Source organism: Mesoplodon mirus, assembly GCF_964341445.2.
Source record: "Mesoplodon mirus genome assembly, chromosome: 7".
NCBI lineage: Eukaryota > Metazoa > Chordata > Mammalia > Artiodactyla > Ziphiidae > Mesoplodon > Mesoplodon mirus.
In genome coordinates, this window is record NC_138983.1 from 3,721,531 (window position 1) to 3,741,202 (window position 19,672).

General features: G+C 56.6%; 1 protein-coding gene across 1 annotated transcript in view; it reads right to left on the minus strand.

Moving 5' to 3' along the window:
- Positions 1-19,672, minus strand: part of ANO1 (anoctamin 1) — a 165,137-nt gene that overhangs the window by 42,616 nt on the left and 102,849 nt on the right. Inside the window, exons 8-13 of the mRNA XM_082627806.1 lie at positions 17,263-17,328; positions 16,721-16,776; positions 13,138-13,179; positions 7,832-7,896; positions 6,879-7,013; positions 2,461-2,621 (exon numbers count right to left, since the gene is read on the minus strand). Coding sequence (XP_082483932.1) covers positions 2,461-2,621; positions 6,879-7,013; positions 7,832-7,896; positions 13,138-13,179; positions 16,721-16,776; positions 17,263-17,328 — 525 coding nt within the window. The remainder of the gene's footprint in view (positions 1-2,460; positions 2,622-6,878; positions 7,014-7,831; positions 7,897-13,137; positions 13,180-16,720; positions 16,777-17,262; positions 17,329-19,672) is intronic.

The following is a 19,672-nucleotide window of genomic DNA, read 5'->3' on the forward strand; positions in this document are numbered from 1 at the left end:
GGTGGTTCTGATAGACGCAGGGTCCAAAGAGACAGGGGCGGGCAGGGGAGGCGGAACAGGCTCAGGGCAACGTGGGCTCCCTTCCTGGCCCTGCCAGTGGAGACCCACTTTCCTCATCTGTGAAATGGGGACAATTTCTCAGCTGTGGGATAAGGTGGGATGAAGCTCAAGGAGCATCCAGCCCAATGTCAGACACATACACATCAGCTCAGTGAAGATGGACATTGAGCCTAAATTTATAGTCAGGTTGATCCCAGAATTAATCATCCGAGCTAGAGTGTGGTGCAGGGAATCTTCTCATAAGCCACCATGAACCACACACAGACATCACCTCCCCATGCTCTGTGGTAGCCCCGGCAAGGACTCCTCCAACCTCAGCTTGAATGCCTCCTGAAACAGGGTGCTCACCACCTGCCAGGCCAGCCCAGCCCAGCACTCACTGCTGGAAATCTCTCCCTTATGCTGAGCTGGTGACCTGTGACTCTCATTCTCAGCCCCATTAGGAGGACCATCATGTGCCCATGATGACTGCGCTGATCGTGAAGCTCTGCTTCGAGCTCCCGGAGCTTGGGTGGATGGACAGTCCTGGGTGTCTCTATTACCCGGGTGTCCACGGGCTACAGGCCACTGCCGAGCCAGGGGGGGAAGGATGTGGAGGGGTGATGTTCATGAGTGGGGTGGGGGCTGTCATTTGTACCCCTGTGCTCCACGCGACACGGGCTTCGCCAAGCCTGAGGCATCTCCTTAGCTCACAGGAGGGGTGGGCACGAGAGCCCTCTGAAATGAACAGAGTCTCCTCCACTGGAGGCCCTCAGTTTGGCACAGCTGTTACCGGGCGTATAGGCAGCATAGTGGGAACAGATGGAACACAATTGGGAGCCCAGGGCCAGGGAGGGAGGGCGCGAGAGGCCCGCTAACTGCTGCTCTTGCACATTCCCACTGGCCTTCTTCCTCCACGGTGCCCCTGGAGCTCACGTGGGTCTTGAGCAAAAGCCCCGCCGCTGTCCCCAGTCAGAGCTGGGTCAGCCTCCCTCTATCACCTCCCCAGCTGCTTCTCATGTAAGTTGCCATCTCTGACTCAAGTTAAAGATGAGAAAACTTCTGATACAGGAGGCCGACTGCAGCGGCTTCTGAGTCCTCCCAGTGAGAACACAAAGTCCTCTGCGGCCCTTGCTGGCCTCCAGGGTCCTCCTGCTCCCACTCCCACTTGCTCCCTGCACCCGCACCACAGGGCCTTTGCACATGCTGCGCCCTCCTGAATCTTGGACTAAGTCAGTGGATGCAGTGGTTTTTCCTCCCATGGTTTCCCCTGTGCCCAGCACAGGCACTTAGTAAATACCAGTTGGTACGCACGCTACACGCAAGGCACATCACCTGCTCAGTCTCACACCCCCGCCGTGTGTCAGGCAGCCCTGCCTGTGGTTTGTGGTCACAAGGGCAGGACCGTTTACTGAGAGTCAGCCATGTACGTGCTAAGCATTGGCTGAGATTTTGTGCCCGCTGTCTCTGATCCTTATCACACCCCCATTTTACAGGTGAGGAAGCTGAGGGTTGAGTTATGTGGGGAAGGGCAGAGCTGACTTCCCTCCCCCAGGGCTCCTGTGCCCTTTCTGTGTGCAGCTCCATCTCCGACTAGCTGGGAGCCCCTGAGGGCAAAGACTGGGGCTCTGGTGCCCAGGGAACGGCTCAGCACATGGGTGCCCGAATCCTGAATGCCCTGCTGGCAAAGGCTGTGTCACGGGGCCACAGAGGAGGAAACGGGTTTATCTGCTAATCCAAAAACGTCTGTGGAAATGCATCCAGCCACCACTTACCCACCTCCCGTGCCCCCCAAGCCTGAGATGGGTACCAGGTAGGACCTGGATTCAGGGAGAATCCTGGAGGAGGAGCCGTCTGCCCTGGACTCCAGGTAGCAGTGGAGTCCAGTGGTTAAGGGCACAGGCTCTGGAATCGTATGTTCACTCTTTACCTTGGCCGCTCAGGAGCTGGGAGATCCTGGGCAAGTCACATCAACTCTCCCTGGGCCTTGGCTTCCTTACTTGTAAAATGGGCATGTGACACCTTCAGGGGTGCTGGGGGGTAATGAGGGCTGTGCCCCAGGGCCTGGGCCTGGTCAGCTTTCCCAGCATCATCGGGAGGAAGGCAGAACCCTCGGCACTCCTTGTTCTAAAGCAGCAACAAATCCCGGCCCCAGGAAAGAGGTCCCGGTTCCAGGAGCAAAGCACCCACCTAGGCTTTTCATGAGGGGCTCTTGGCCGGGTCAGATGCATCTGTGGGTCGTGACATAGTACAGACCCCAGTAACCTGCAGACAGAACGGGGGATTCTTTCTGCTGACCGTTCCTCCTGTGTGCATTCCTGGCAAACGGTCCTGCAGGTAGCCTCAAGGAGAGGGAGGGAATGTCGGGACCCACCCGAAGTTGCCTGTGCCCCACAGACGGGGTGGCGGCGCTCGGCTTACCCCAGAGGGCCATGAAGATGGAGAAGAAGACAGTGGCGGGGTTGTCGAAGAGGTGGCTGGCGCGGGCCGTGGCGCACGCAGAGCTCATCTTCCAGTAGCTGCAGGTCTTGTCACACAGCGGGCACATGGTGATGTTGTGTCTCTGGTCACACATCTCCATGCTGGAAGAGAGGGAGTAGCCCAGAGTCCCCTGGCCGATGCGCAGGGTCCCTGCCAGCCCACGTGGACCGGAGCCTCCCGGAGCCACATCGGGTGGGAGAAAGTGCTGGGGGTCCCCGCCGTGGTGGACGTGGTCTGGCTCATCAGCCAGCTTCCGCCGGCGCCCACATCCCTCTTCTCCATCCCCGGTGGGCTTTAGGGACGTGTGACAGGTGCTGCCACACAGGGGCCCCAGCTCGGTTTCACACTCTGTCACCCCTTAAAGCCTTAATGGTCTTTGAACTGGGCCCTGCATTTTAATTTTGTACCCAGCCTGCAACTTCTGTAGGTGGTCCTGGGTGTGGACCCATCGGACTTGCTGTGTGGCCAGTGAGCGTTCATCTCTGAAGCTGAGGTCCCAGCCAGCCTCCCTCTGATAACCAGGCACCACCAAGGTTGTGCTAAGAGTGAATGCTGTCCAGGTCCTGACTTGACAAGGCCCCGGAGACCCGAAGGAGGAATGGGATCAAGGCACGAGAACGCCACACCCCTCCTGAGCCCTGGCCATGAGCCTGGCACCTGCTAAGCGCCGTTCCTGCGGGCTTCAGTCCATCCCTGTGGGGATGCCATGGGACAGCTGGCCCCAGGCAGGCCTGGGTACCAGCCTACGGACATCGCTGGGCACTCTGGGCCCCTAAGAGGATGGAGAAATGGTTCTTCCGGACCTCCTCCCGGGAGACGGGTGGTTGGGTTGGAAGGAACACACCCACAAGCTGCCTGGGGTTGGGGGCCCACCACGCTGGGCTCACCCCGAAAGTGAGGGGCAGTTCCTGCTCAGGATACTAGTCTGGCTCAGGGCAGGCTTTTGTTCTGCTGAGTCTGGGGCTCGAGCCCAGGGGGTGTGGCTGGACAGGATGGGGAGCTGCGCGATGCCCAGTGGCCTTCCTCCTCCGCCCTGCCCAGCACTCAGGCTCTCTCCTACTAATACTGAAAAATACAATAAGGGCCATTAGCTGTGTGAGCAGGAGCCTGCACCGAGCGTCTACCTGGCCTGGACCAGCTCTGGGGCTATTACAATCCCATCTTCATAGATGAGGAAGCGAGCCCAGAGAGGGCAAGTCACTTGCTCAGGGCCACACAGCAGAGTGGGGATTGAGCCCTGGGCTCTGTCTGTCAAGCCCGTGCCCTGCACTGCTCTCAGCTGATGCCCAGAGGCCACAGGAGGGCTCCCTGCTGAGACCAGGTCCTTGATGGGTTATTCCTGCCCTCTGTGCCCCCGGCCCTGTCCTTTAGCCTCAGACTCAGTTTCTCCTTCTGGAAGATGAGAAGGGAGGCCAGAATTAGGCCCTGCCAACTCTGCCCTGCCCTGCCCTGCCCATCTCCCTGCTAACTTGGACAAGATACTGAGCTATTATTAGACACCGGGCAGGAGTTTGATTCCCAAGGGTTAGGTGGCTATCGAGGAGGGGGGACGAATTGGGTGGTTGTTATTGGCTTTTAAAAAAAATTTCTGGATGCACAGAATCGTGGCTGGGCCACAGCCATTGGTGTTGGAGAAACATTTGCTGAGAGGCTGTGAGGGACCCTCCTCTGCTAGCACCGTGGGCATTCAGCTCAATTCTCTTCTCACAGTTACTCTTACCAAAGACTTATTAAAAGGTTGTGTACATTCTGTATGTGCCAGGCACGGTGTCAGGCATGGGAGAGGGAAAGATGGACCAGCTGCTGCCTCGAAGCATCTGGGGGAGTGCGTGTGTGAGCATGCGTGTGTGTGCCTGTGTGCACGTGTATGTGGGGCGGGGACAGGCACACAGAGGCCGTAGGGCACCGTGGACTCGGAAGCCAGCCAGCTCTGGATTTGAATCTCAGCTCTACCGCTTTTGAGCTGTGTGGCCTTGGGCAGGTTGCTCCACCTCCTTGGGCCTCAGTTTCCCCATCTATAGAATGGGGATGCTGAGAATAGAGAACCCATTTATTTTTTTTTAAAGGCCATGGCATTTTTATTCAAGTATATTGGTTTTTGTTTTTGTTTTTTCTTTGTTTGTTTGGCTGCGCTGTGCAGCACATGGGATCTTAGTTCCCCGACCAGGGATTGAATCCAGGCTCTCGGCAGTGAAAGAGCGCAGCCCTAACCACTGGACCACCAGAGAATTCCCTGAAAACCCATGTTACTGGGTTGTTAGGAGGATTAAACAGGGGAACGCACGTGAAGCCCTCGGAACGGCCCTGGGACTCATCCTCCCGTTCACCATCATTATTGTGGGAATAATGGAGCCTTGTCCCTCCCTGAGCTTCCTCTCTTTTGGGGGCCTCTCCTGAAAGGCAGAGGGGCAGGACATCTCACCCACGCAGGACCCCAGCCCCTCTCAGGGAAGCCGTGGGTGGAAGGCCCCCTCCGCCATTGTCAGGGTGCCGCCTGGGGCCCCGAGGATGGGAGGGGCCGGGGGGGCCAGAGCCCATGTCTCTGCCTGCCTGTGAGCCCCACGGCTGCCCAGCCCTCCTCCCTGCCAGCTTAAACAACGTCAACCAGTCAAAAAGCCTGTTTCTGCTGGTTTTAAACCCTCAGCCTCTCCCTTCACTGCCTTCAGCCAAAATAAAGACAAGCCATGGGTGGGCCTGCTCTTTGGGGCAAATAGAGGGGCAGGGGCGGCAGGGCAGCATCGTGCGGGGCACAGGGGGTGCAGGGGGCACTGGCTATCCTACACACTGGCTTGGGCCACATTCCAGGGGGAATGCACACTTCCTGCTTTGTTCAAGACACCAAGTGAGCAGAGGCCGAGGTCAGACCGGGCTCCAGAATTCCCAGTAAATGCTGTTTGCATCCCTGGCTGTGTGACAGCGCTGGCCTGGTCTGGCCTGGGGATGTCGGCGTCCTTGTCAGGGAGCCCGCGCCTGCCTGGGCAGAGCATCCTGGACGAGGCCACCAGCCCAGCTTCTCCTCCAGGACCGGCAGGAAGGCGGATGGAGAAGTCTCCGTGGGGGGCCCCTCACCCTCCACTCAGTCCCCTCCGCGTCTGGGCTACTTTGATCTCTGCCTTCCTCAAACCCAAGCACAGTGAACTCGTGTCATTAGCAAACAAAGGGACAAGCTTTCTCCTGCCTGTGCCCAAAATAACCCTGGAGGGACATAGCCAGATTCCTTTAACGTTCTGATTCCGGGTGGGTGGAATATTTTAGGTGTTATTCATGTATTCACAAATCACTTGCAAAAAATTACTGGATGTGGCCTTTCTGCACCGCTGAGTCCTAAGGAGTCAGTGTCTCCACCAAGTAAAAGTCTCCTTCACTGCCTCTTCTGATCAGAACCACGGATGGATTGTCTAAACCACAGCTCTGCTTCAGAGACACTGGGCTGAGCTGTAAGAAACGTAAACTGCGCTGATGTACCGGGACTGTCCCCAACAGACCTCCAGCTCCCTAGAGGCAGGGCCAGGGGCGTCCACTTTTCTATCCAGTGTTTTGCCCATCGGCACAGTGTTCCTGATGGAAGTTAGGCCTGAAATCCTGAACTCATAACGCAATCAGTTATCCCTGGGTCGGTAGTCGCAAGTCTAGGAAACCACTAGGAAAGAGGGGAGACGGTGTCCTCAAGCTCCCGCTGCTTGACTCACGTTCTGGCTGCCATTCTGGGAGAACCACACCCGGCACGATGTCGGGCTGTCTCTGGGGTCCTGGCCTCCTTCCAAAAGCCCCCCACGCCTGGCCTACCCCTTGGTGAACAGTAGCAGGACTATCAGCCCTGCGTTCAGAGACCGGGGCAAGTTGCACCAGGTCAGCTCTCATGACGGTTCTGTTGTTGCAGCATTTCCCAAAGCCGTGTGGACAGGGGATGCGGCACGGACACAGGGCCTGGCTGGCTGAGTGCACTGCCCCGAGGTCTCCAAATGGTTATCCGTCTCATTTCCTGACCGCACAGGGAAGCGGTCAATTTGTCACATAATGACCAAGAACTAAATGGGAAAAAAAGCTTCAAAGAACGAAAAGGAGTTGGATATTTATTTTATGTCTTCCTCTCGACAATAAAGCATCTCTGAGGGCGATCGTGTCTGCAAAGGCCGCCCACACGCTCAGATGGCTATTACATCCTTTGGACTGGGCGGCTCTCTTTCTGACACCGCCTGGCCTGGCCTGGAACTTCCCGGGGGGACTGAGCGGGTGCACGGCGGGGCAGGGGTTGGGGTGAGGGGCCCGAGTCCCAGGAAGTTCTGTTCCTGCAGTAATAGGAACGTGGCTCCTTAGTAAGATGAGGATGTGTTTGGAGAGAGGGGCTGCCCACCTACCTGGGGATGTTCTCATCGACGGTGGCCCATCCGTAGAGGAAAACGATGATCCCGACCACGGAGGCGGGGATGAGCATCTGGGTGTAGACGCCCAGCCAGGCGAAGTACAGGCCAATCTTCTCCCCAAAATACTTCCTGCACCGCAGGGCAAAGCCAAACAGAGACACACTCTCAATCCACATCAGGGGGAAAAAATTACACCCTACCCCCTTCCCCCCAGCGAGGAACAGCTCATAGGGGGGCCCCTGATTCTCTCAACCAAAGAAGCAGAGACTGGGGGCCCCTGAGCCAGGCTGTCAGGTTTGGGGTGTTCTCTGCTTTCCCTATGCCAGCACTTCTCTACTGTGCCCCGAAGGTGGGAGCATTTCCGTTTGTGATGCCCACGCTGAAGGGCGTGATGTCGCCCGGAGGCTGTCAGCTCTGTTCCAGCCCTGTTCAGCCTAAGAACAGGAATAAACTCCAGCCCCGAGGCACCAAGAGAACCAATCACTCTGTATATTAAGCGTTTCTGGCTCCTCGATGGGCTGAGTTCTGGTCTACGTGTCCCCAGCAGCACACCCACTGCCTGATCTGTTCGCCCCTTCCTGCCCCGGGACGGAAGTCCCCTCAGGAGAGGACGCATTGCCCAGAGGGGCAATTCTTACAAATTCCCAGGCAGCTCTTTTCTTCCTTTCAACACAGAAAGAAATCACACCAGATGCCTGGCTGGGTTAAGCTGGACTGTGAATTTAGTGGGAGACAGTGAATATATGACAGATAAGAGCCCGTCCTGCAGGGAATTTGAATAACCTGCTATCTAAGGCTCAGCCAGGCTCCCGTCCTGCCGGGAGACATTGGCTTTCCTACACAAGCTCTTCAAGTTCAAGCAGGCCCCCATGCGCTGCACACTCAGCACAGTCGAAATGCACAGGGACATCTATCCGATCAGGCCGGCTCCCAGCGTCCCCTCTCACCTGACAAGGTCGATGGGCTGGTACTTGTAGAAGACCCCGTAACTCGCCCACTCTTCGTACAGGAGCTGGGAGAGAGGAAGTGGTGAAGGGCTGGGGAAAATGTAACGCTCCCAGGTTGCTCCCCAGAACACAGAGCTACTGGGCCCCCACTGAACTGAGGTGTCCGTTCACAGCTACGTCATTCATTCATTCAACAAACACGTACAGAGGGTCAGCCCTGTGCTGGGTACCGTGGTGGACGCTGGGTTCTGAGCTGAGCACAGCAGACACAGCCCTGAGCCCTGGAGCTCCCGTTCTGGTCAGGGAGACGGACACGAAAAAACGGGTCCAAACTTTCAGCTCTGGTAAGGGCCTTGAAGAAGCCACGGGTGGTGGTGGGCTCTCCGAGGAGGAATAGGCTTATGTTTTTAGGCGACGGTGGGGATGGGAAAGAAACTTCTGGCAACATTATAGAGTCCTCAATGCTCACGATTTGATCTGGAATTGATCTCAAATGGCCTGCTGCTGTCAGACACCTCACTTTCTTTGTAAAAAGACAGACCCACCAAGCTTTGCAGCAGAGAAATACCAGTGGTACGATTTTTAAGTCTCACGGGACGCAAAGAGAGCCCGATGTGTTCTCCTGAGATGGGCTGTCTGATTAACACAGCTTAGTGAAATAAATGAAATCTACATACCCCATCATGCCCCAGGCTTTGGACAGGATGGCAATGAGCTTGGTGATTGTAAGCCTTGTATGAACGCGTGGGTATAGGGTGTCCTCGGGAATACGCTGGGTTAGGACTGCTGGTTTTAATAAAGAAATCCCATGCATGTGGGTAATTAATGCTTTACCAACCTTAACTCAAAGCCTACGGTGACACTGCTGGCTGGAGGGGAGCTGGGCCCCAGCTGGGAACCCAGGGCCTCGGCTGCCCATCTCTGCTGGCAGGAAGCAGGGGGTGGGGGATGCCCATGAGAACTCACCACGGGCCCCAGGTCTCTCCTGTACACTGAAGCCTGACTCACATCCTTTTTCCTTTTCTTAATATTTAGACTTAAAAATTTGGGGATCTCCTATATACAGATTCTGCTGTGGCCCCCGAACACAGCCTTTTATATCATCGCCCCAAATACTCTAGACTATGGACTGAATGTGTCCCCCCAGATTCATAGGTTGAAGCCTTAGCCCCCAACATGACTGTATCTGGAGGCTGCGTCTTTCCAGAAGTAATTAAGGGTAAACGAGGTCATGAGAGCAGGGTTTTGACCTGACAGGACTGGTGTCCTTATAAGAAGAGGAAGAGATACCAGAGCTTTCTTTTTTCACGTGTGCACATGGAGGAAAGGCTGTGTGAGGACACAGTGAGAAGACGGCTGTCCGCAAGCCAGGAAGAGAGCCTGCACCAGAACCCAACCCTGCCGGCACCTTGATCTGGGGCTTCCAGCCTCCAGACCTGTGAGACATAAATGTCTTCTGTTTAAGTCTGATATTTTGTCATAGCAGCCTGAGCTAATATTACATTCTCCCCACTGACTTGGAAGATCCAGAGCTGATGGGATGGATTTCTATGCACAAAGATGCCTTCAACTGAGTCTCTGAAAATTAAAAATGTCTAAGAGGTTCACGGGGACGGGGCCAGCTTCCACAGACCAGAGTCAGGGGTCCCTAGAAATGACCTTCTAGCAAACTTTCCCATTTCCTCTCTCCTTCTGCAGCTCTGAAAATAATGCTCAGGAGAACACAAGTGCTGTGTTTCATCAAAAGTCAGCACACAGGGACAAAATAAGCAGGGAGGAAAAAACAGGGAGGAAAATAACATAGAAAAGCTAAATGCATTCTTAATAAATTATGAGCGAACCTTGCTGTCAACATCCTGGGTTTCGCCTGCTCTGATCTGTAGAAGAGCAGCTTTCTTTAGATTTTAAGTCTCTCTGTAAGTGGTACAAGCAGGACGTGTTCAGCATGATTCCAAGTTCTGAAAGACTTAATGGCAAGTCTGGCTGCTGGTGGGGGAGCCTCTGTAGCTTCTGGGTAAGGAACTGGGATGCCCAGGGCCTCCCCCCATCTCAGAGGAGAAGGGGTCCAGGAATTGGAGGTGTGCTGCCCTGCTAGGATGGTGGCTCTGCTGGGTCTGGAGTCGGTGTCCTGGGCAGAGTCCCGAGTGGGTGATCTGAGCCAGGCCTTCCCCCTCTGAGCCCCGTTGGGCATCCAGGGCAGACCCCCTCCCCTCTGAGCTCCATCACCTCCTTGATACTGAAGGAGTCTGTCCTTCCTCCCAGGTCACGGAGTGGACGCAGATGGGCTCATGCTTTGTGAAGTGAAGTGCTGGGGGCTTGTTATGTGCCATCTGTCTGATGACGCAGAAAAGGAGGAAAAGCCTACAGTTTTACTCTCTAAAGGAGAGGTCTGAGCCAGCAAACTCTGATGAGATCGCGCAGCACCTCTGGAAAGGCAAAGCAGCGGTCACCAGTCACCAACCGGGCAGCTTCCTCCCCTCAGCTGAAATTTACACCATAGACCAGCTGGGGGAGCGTCAGAGGGAGACGGAGGGAGGGAGGGAGGAGGGAGCGGGGAGGGATGAAGGCAGAGACCCTGGGATGGAAAGAGAGGGAGTGGAGATTGCCACGGGGGTGGGGAGGCACAGACCGACGCTCTGGAAGGCTTGTCCGCATCATGCTGGTCACCCTGTTCCCGGGCCTGCCCGCTGGGACTGGCCACAGCAGGCCGGCCACCATCCCTGAGAGATGTGGCAGATGGGGGCACACTCCAGCTTTCTACCTAAACCACTTTACCTCGGTGAACTTTTCTTCCTGCTGAGAAGAGAACATCAATCACCCTGTAGCTGTCAGCGTAAGGAAATCGAGCATCAGATCTCCTGGCTATGGTCGGCAGAACTCTGGGGGCCCCTGAGTCTGTGAACAGGTGGGAGGTGTCGGGGGCCCTGAGGCAGGTCAGCTGGGCACCGGTGGCTCTGGTCACTGTGACCCTGGGAGCCTTCCAGCACCTGGACCTCAGAGGGATCCTGGCTCCCTCCACCGGCATCTCTCCTGCCCGGCATCTCTCCTGCCCACCTGGGCCCATGTGGCTGGGCAGGTCCATTACAGCATTGACGCTGTCCTTAATTACTGTGTATGTCCTCAACCCTTGCTGTCTCCCCCTAGGATGGAGGCACCAGGTTTGTCTGGTCTGTGTCATCCCCAGCTTCTCAAACAGGGCAGATACCAGGTTTCCAGTAAGTAATTGTTGAATGAATGAATGAATGAATGAATGATGGGCCAGGGCCCTGTGGCTCTCAGTGCAGTACAGGAATGAGGCCACCTTGATCCACACCTGGAGTAACACTCCCGCCCCCCAATCCTGGAGGAAGGAGCGCTTGGCCCCGAGGCTCCGAGTGTTTGTGGCCCAAAGATGAGGCTGATCGTTATGGCCTTGCTAAGCCCTGGCCCAGGCCTGCCTCTGCCCTGCTCTGCCAGCTCAGCACAGGACCGGGGCTTGGCTTGGCTACGTCCCCCCTTCTGTCCTCGGGCACTTGGGGCTCCTGCCACTGACGGGATGCCACAGATTTTGTCATCGTGAAAGCAAAATACTCGGAACCAGATCACTTTAGATGCAGCGACCATGGGAGAATGAGTTCTCTGAGTTAGGACACAAACACGTATCTGGGGCATTTCCCCTTCCTTCTTTCCTTCCTTCCATCCACCCACCACTACTCATCCTCCATCCATCCCTCCCTCCTTCCATCCATCCACGCGTCCATCCATCCATCCACCCGTCCATCTATCTGTCAGTCCATCTGTCCACCCATCCACCCACCCATCCATCCATCTACTCATCCAATACTCCCTGATCATGGACCAGGCTTTGCTGGGACAAACATTGCTGGGACATAACATTAAGTGAGGAGAGGGGGGTGGAAAGCGGGCCGCATTCCAGGCAGAGAGCTTTTGGGTCTGGATGAACCTGGCACTGTCTGCTGGGCCGACACACTATAGTGCCCAGGAAATAGTTCCTGAGTAATAACTGAATGAGACCGTCTCGGCACTGACGCGACCATCAGCCGAGTCGTCTTTAGATTAGAAAGGCGGCAGTGTGGCCGCAGCATGGGGAAGAGGGTGGGAGATTAGGGCGCAGGGGCCTGGGACCTGGAGGCTAAATGGCCAGAAGAGGGTCTCTGTGGAGGAAGGGCACCAGGCAGTGGCAGGGGGCTGCAGGGGGACGAAGCGGGCTGGGCTCTGAGGCCAGGCTTGGTGCAGGGCAGGCCCGTGGACGGGATGGAGGAGATCTGCAAGTCACGGGCTCTCAGACGAATGCCAGATGTTACACTAAAAATAACCAAATATGTAATTTTTGTGCTAAATCAGATAGCATCTTCAGCTGGATTCCCGGGCGGGCGGGCAGGCGAGTTGTATCAAGTACCGGAGGCTTAAAAACACATATGGGGGGCTGGAGGGAGGTGGGAACAGAGAGCATTCCACACGTAGAGTCTCCCGGGCCTTGCAGTTTGGGACAAGGCCTCCATTGTGAGGTTCTCAGGGAAACATCCCCACCCAGCACCTTGGAAGGATCCGTTCTTGGGAAGCAAGAGATGGGACAAAGGGGGCTGAAAGGAATGCAGAGCCCAGGGAGGGCTGCTCCCTGAGGTGAGGGAGGGCAGGGCTTGCTGGGGAGCTGGGATAGGTTCATGCGGAGGCGGGGAGGCTGGGGTCTGGGTGCGGGCATGCGAGGGAAGGAGAACTGGCTGTGGTGGCGCGGATGTGGGCTGGGTGCCGGAGCAGAGCTTCCTGAGACCCTGGGTGGGTGGAATTAGGGAGAACCACTGAAGAATAAAGGATCACTAGGCATTTCCCAAAGTGTGTCTCATGGGACACCAGCTCCATAACTTTCCCGTTAAAAAGGGTTCCAGGTCAAGTCAGTTTGAGAAACACTGGCTGGACCACCATCCATCGTGTTCCCCGTGTGCTGCTGGGGGCTGGGGTGCTCCAGGCGGCTGGCCCCGTGGCTCCCAAAGTTATTTTCCCGGAAGCCAGGCAGGATTAGGCCAAACGTCGGCCAAGAGCCCTGGAGGTTCTGGCCGATCCGGTGAGACATGGGTTTGAAGCTGGCCAGGTCAGTGCAGGAAGGAAGGTCAGGTGGGGGGCACGTGCCTTCCCTTCACCCGTTCGGACAACCTGCCGAGGATGCTTTTGAGAATCAGAGAGGTGAGTTCATCAACCTCCTCGCTCAGATGTGGGGCTGCAGTGCCGTGACCCCCGGGCCCCTGTCCCCCGCTGGCCCCCAGACCCCCAGACTCCGAGGAGCCGTCTCCCGGCTCTGTAGCACCTACCTTCCTGTCGTTGAACTCCACGTTCTCCCCTTCATAGTCTCCCTGTAAAGAGAGAAAGGTGTCTTACTGTCCTGTAACCTTTCCAGACATGCGCTCCAGCTGCCCCCACTACGCAGGTGAGCTAGTCCCAGGACAGAACTTCACACGGTGTGGAAGGGCGCCCAGGCCCCCTCCTCCCAGGATCAAAAGTGTCCCGGGAAAGCCTGAAGCGCCTTCCCCTCGACACAGAGACGACGTCCAGGATGGGAACACGGTCCGGTCCTTGGAACTGGTGACACAGAGGAAAGGGGGCTTCAGGGGCTGGAGGGACTGTCAACAGGGTGAACATGCATCCCACTCTGCCAGGAGGGTCCTGGCGTCTCATCCCAGGCCCCACTAGGGTGGTGTCCCCTTCCCTCTCAAGTGTCCCAGGAGGGACCATGAGTTAGATGATCCCAGTGCATACAGATCAGTGAGTCCAATGCTCCCATTCTACAGATGGGAACACCGAGGCTCAGAGGAGCAAACTGACTTTCCTGGGAGAGACAGCAAAATCCGGTCAGACCTGGGACTTGGATCCAGGTCTCCAAATCCAATGGAAAAGAAGGAGTGTCTAAAGGTCGAAAGCTAGCCCAGTATTCCAACGGGGGACACTAATGACTAGAAGCCTGGCCAACCGGTCCTGAGGACTGCCGGGCAGATAAAGCTCTGAGGGCTCTGGGAGGTCTGCCTGGTGCCCGCTCCTCTCACCAGCTCCTTCCGTGACCCCCCCATTCCGGCCCCGCCAGCCCCCTCCAGGCGGGGAGAAGTTGACCACCAGGTGGGCAACCAATGCCTGTGGTCTTTGAATGAAGATGCTCTGGGAGCAGTTTAACTAAATCCCCCCCCGAGTCTTCAGGGGCCCTCCCCACCCAACCCAATCTACCCCCTTCCCAGAGTTTTCCCTCTTGTCTAAGATGGCCCCACGATTCCAGCAGCACCTCATTTCTGTAGAGGTCCGTTAGCCGGTGACTTTGAAGGGGGCAGATGCCAACCAGGAAGGAAGCCAAAAAGCCACCCAGCAGTGGCTGAAATGCCAAGTCCTTCTCCGGATTCGAATGCTAGTTATGGAGCAGAAGGCCCTTCCTCTCTGTGCAGTCCTAACAGGCTGCTGTCTGGTTGGCAATGACCCCGGCCCCTGGCCTGGCAGATGCTCTTGTTGAATGAATGAATGAATGAGTGAGTGAACGCAGCAAGCAAGGCCCTGGAGAGGGTGGGATGCTCTGGGCCACGCACTGAGATGTGACCTAGGACAGCTCAGGGGTGAGAGGCAGATGGTGAAAAGCGTACACGCGCGGGAGGGGCCTGCTGCCTGCCAGAGGCCGAGGTGCAGCCTCGCAACAGCCGGCATCCTCTGTTTAAGGCATGGAGTCCACAGGGCTAGCTTCAGAAGGATTTATCTCCCCAAATATTTGAACATCAGCTTTGGTACTTAATGGGGTGTGTGTCCATCAGTTGTACAGAAAATTCATGGATGTAAAATCTCTTATTCCCTCGAGATGACTGAGATCCATCATCCCGCTGGAAAGAACCCTGGAAGCAGAGCCAGAGGATCTGGGCTCCACTCCTTGGCTGTGTGCGCGTGGGCAAGTTGCTTGAGCAGCTGCAGCCTCAGTTTCCGCATCTGTAAAGTGGGAACAGACCTCACGTGGTGGGCTTCCCTACTGCTGTGTAAGGGACAAAGATGATGGTGTGCAAGGGGTTTCTAACATGAGGATCTTGGAGATGCTTTTTGGGGGCTCAGTGGAAGTCTTGTACTCGTCGGTTTAAACTGCTGTGAGAATTGATTCCTAAGACAAATGTGGCAGCGAAGCCTGAGACGAGGGATGCATCGGCCTCCAGGGGAGGACGCCGTGGTGGTGCAGCCAGGGGTGGAGTAGCCTGCTGTCGACCAGGGCTGGCTTCTGGCCCCAGCTCCTCCACAGGGGCTGTGTGAACTTGGGCGAGTCACTAAAGCTCTCTGAGCCTCCGTGTTTGCACCAGATTAAATGAGATAAAGCTCCTACTAGACACAGTTCTTTGCATACAGTAGGTGCTCAGAAATGTTGATCTTTCCCCTTTCCCTTTCAAGACTTAAAGGGCTGAATCAGACAGGCAGGGAGGCCCTGAAACGTTTCGGCTTCTGTCCCTGACGTCTTGGCAGGGGTGACAGCTCAAAGGCCAAGTAGGGCTGAGCAAACCTGAGCGGCACAGACGGGACGGATGAGCGAGGCGCCTTCTAGGGAGAAGCCAGAAGCGCCAGCCGGGACCTGCGGGGTCTGAGTCCTCCCTCGGAGCGTTCATCCCGCAACAGGGCAATCACCAAGACGACTCGACTTAACCCCACGCTGCATTTATTGAGCACCTACTGGGTGCAGAGGCTTTCATGAGATGCATGCATAGTGCATGGCGGCCAAACAGTGCTGTCTTTGTGGGACGGGGAGCATGGAGGTCCAGAGAGGGAGGAAGACTCAACCGTGCCGGGGGGGCGGGGAAAGGAAGGCTCCATGGGGATGTTTTGTTTGCCCTGGGGAGGGGCTGTCCAGGCAGAGGAGGAGGGAAGAGCACTGCAGGCAGAAGGAACAGCATGAACGGAGGCACAGAGGTGGGAAGACGGGCTCAGTTGAGCCCAGATCCTCACAGTGAGTGACGGGGGACGGCGGCAGGTCGGCTGAGCAGCTTTCCCTCTGAGTCCACGGTCTGGGTGGACAGCCCTTTGCTATCCGGCCCCACCCCCCGTTCGTCCAATGTCTTACTGAAAGCCCTTCTGTTTCTGAATTCCTGCTAATACCCTTTGCAGCCCTGGCAACTGGACAAGGCAGGTATTATTTCTGACTTGCAGATGGGGGCACTGGGGCTCAGAGAGGACAGGGGCTGCCTCTGCTCAAGGTCGCAGAGGAGTGAGCGGCCAGGACTAGAATCTGGGTCCCCGGGCCCCCATGCCTGTCCTCTCTCTCCCCTAGCCTTTGCAGTAACACACATTTGGAAAGTTCCAGAGATCCTCTGTCCGGAGTTCCCACACTGCTCAGGCCCCATGGCCCATCCCCAGTGCTCTGTTGAACTCTAGTCCTTGTTTCCATAGAGACAATAAGAAGAGAATCTTCTCTCTCTCTATCCCAAGCCAAGACCACGCGGCCGTGGCCACAGGCTATATTTGTCAGGGGGATACCAGTGGGATTTGGAGATTCGGCTCAGGAAACTGGCCACTTGCTCTGCAGAAACAGATACAAAACAGAGCTCACTGGTCATTCTGCCAGAGCTCGGGAAGGGCGGGGTAGGGGAGGCTGAGCCAGGGAAAGTTCTTGTGGACCAGCTGGCCGTGAAGTTCAGATATGGCCCTGCAGAGTTTCTGCCCCAAGTGCCCCTGTCTTGGTGGAATGATTTGGTAAGAATAGATGGCTCTGTGTGTGATTCTGGTCCCCACCTGGGGAACCAGGAAGGGCCCTGAGCGGCTGACATTTACAGGAGCGCCAAAGCAGGAAGCCCCGGCCACAGGATAACAAGAGCTCCCTGGGGCGTGTGGCCCTCGGGGTTTGGAGAATCAAATGACGCGCAGAGATGAGCTATGTTTGTCAAGGTTACTTACATCGTGCAGTGGGTAGGCTGCCGAGTAAACGCCGTTGGCCAGCAGGCTCGTGATGCCTTGAAAACAAAGGCAGAGAGAGGATTACGGACCAGGCCCGTCTCCGACGGCTCCGTGTTCAATCAGAGCGGTCCCAGGGCTGTCTCAATCACCGAGAATTTTCTCAAAGCGAGCCACACCTGGTTGCACAGAGCCCGACCACCTTTCTGGGGTTTCCTCCCCGGGTTTGACTAGGAGATGATAAAAACATGCTCTATTGGCAGAATTAGGAAGACACAGAGGAAACCCCAAGAGGAAGTTACATCTGGGAGGAAGGAGGTACCCCCAAACCTGCGATTCACCAGCTACCCCCGCCTGCTGGAGGGCAAACCTGCAGGTGAGGAAGGGGATTGTAAGTGGTTAGAAAAGCTGAATCATGAGAAAAATATGGATGGAAAAATTGATGGTGTCAGAAAACACACATACAATTTGGAAGTAGATTTTAGGTTGATTGGAAAAGCCAAAGAGGAGGCCTGCGTGCCCCACGCGGGGGCAGAGGCACTTACCGTATTTACCACATTTTCGCCTTTTACTTAAAAGGGCAGAGTCCTTCTTTCTTCCCTCTCCTTGCCCTGTTTATACATCCGGCTATTAGTTACATGCAAAAGGGCATGAAAGGATCAAAGCTGCATTTGGGGGGCAAAGCGCTCACGCACAGTCCAGCATTCCTGGGGGCAGGGGAGCGATGGCTGGGCCCCTTGTTTGCTGCCTGAAGCGCCGCGCTGGGGGCAGGATAAAAATAACCACACCTGCACCTCCTAGAATCCAGAGGTGTGGGCTTGGGCACCCAGCCCCAGAAGACAGCGTCGTGAGGGGGTAAGGCAGAGCTCGGCCGCGCATGGGTCTGGGGCTTCCCAGAGACCTGATCTTGCTTCGCACACATCTTTGGGGGCCAGCGCTGCCCAGGAGTTTCCACGAAGCCCTTTGCTGGTCACAGAACCCTCTGCCTGGATGAAGAGGCTTTCTAGGTGGTAAGGGGGTCAGATTTTTCAGTGGCCTGGCCAGCCCACTCTTGACTACTCTGCTGTGACACTGGGGGGAAAGGCACTCCCTGAAATCCACTTAAAAATAGACCATCTCCTCAGCTAGTGATCTGGAATGGTCAGGGCACCTAGGGACACTTAGAAATCCAAACCGGAGCCAGGTGGGAGCACGTGGCCAAACCCCCACGAGTGGAAAGTTCAGCTGCGGTAAAAAATGAACAAGGGGCCGGATCCAGGCTCACCGGCCCCCCCACTGCCCCTAGAATGCTCTCAACACCGTGCTGCCTCAGGTGCTCCTCTAACCGGAAGCCTCACCCCTCCAAGGTCACCTCATCAGAAAGACCTCTGATCGCTGGTTCTACATCCCCCATCACTCCCCATCCCCAACCTGCAGGATTATCTTCTGGTTTACCTTGTCATTTCTCATCTGTTTCCATCCTCCAGAATGGAAACTCCCTGAGGGTAGGGACCTTCCTGGCACAGAGGCTGGTGGGTGACCGAACCCATCAATGAATCTGGAGGTCAAGAGGGCCCTCAGACAAGGCCAGTGTGAAATGGGGTGCAGAGAAGGCCCCTCCATCTCTCTGTTTCGTCACGGGCACTGGGAACCAGTGCTGCCAGGGAACTGGCCAGGACACACAGCATGGCCCGGGGTGGGGATCAGCTCTAGCTGAGAAGCGCCAGACCCTGGACTCCCTGCAAACCTTCACAGCAACCACACGAGTCTCCACCAGAAGGGATCCTACAGGGACGCTAAAGGGAGACTGAGTTCTGAGATGCATCGCTGGGACTAGACCCATGCTTCTCCCCACCTCTGGTGGCCGGGGCCCCCCTGGAGGACCTTGCTCCACTGGGGACAGTTTTCCTGGCCTCCTCTCGACTCCTGAATGTGTGTCCCCCGCCACGACTTAGTACACGGGCTTAGAGATTTCAGGCCCAAAGGGCGGGCCCGTGACTGACCACTGGCCACCCTAGGCAGCCTGTCTGAGCCTGGAGGTGTCATCCCCCCCGCCCCCCGCCCGCTGCATCCTGGGCCTGCCCCAGACTTCAGCTGCGAGCATCTGAGTCCTCCTTCTGTTCTTTGCTTCCTTCCCTCCCAGGAAGCCAATAGGCAGGGCGTCTCTCCCGATACATAGGCTCTTACCAGCCCTGCCCTGCGCCCTCGAACCACAGGCTTGGAGCTTCAGGTGCTTCCAGAGCATGAAGGATTGTGCCGTGAGCTCCGCTCTCAGCGGGGCATAAAGCGGCTCAACAGGAAGGGGGGAAAGACTGGGAAAAGGCATCACTTTGCCCTGAAACATTTTGCTTTAGCAAACTAAGCCTGCGGCGGTGGGCAAGGGACCTGCATGGCAGGGGGCGGGGTGCGGGGATGGTTCCCTCTGCACGCTTTAATCGAGAAGGTTTTGCGCCTGTGGTTGAGGTGTTCTGTAAACCGGTACCCGAGGAGCCCAGCGGGGCCGGTTTTGTGGCAGGTTCCGCCTAAGGGCACACGTCGAGGGGCACCCCTTCCAGCAAGGCCACAGCCTGGGTGGGGCACCTTCTAGGCTGTGTGCGTGTCTGGCTGCTGCATCAGGCTGCCGCCCCGGCTGGAACCCTAACTACCTCCCCCTGGACTGTGAAGGTCAAGAGAGGGTCAGGACCCCTTGGTCACCCTCCAGTTTCCAGCAGCCAGGATTTACCGCCTCTGCATTGAGAGGCTCCACAGGCCACCAGATGCCTCAAGCCAGAGAGGAGGATCCTTTGGTGCTTAAAAGGGCTGTAAAACCGCCCCTTGGTCCTGGAACGGCCCTCCTGCCTGAGACTGTTACACCAGGCTTAAATCAAAACCCTCTAAAAAACCCCAGCCCGGCCACCCGCCTCCCACGGAGAAGATGGAGAGGCAAGATTACGCAGCGAGATGAGCGCTGAGCTCAAGCCCCAAGCACGCCCTTAC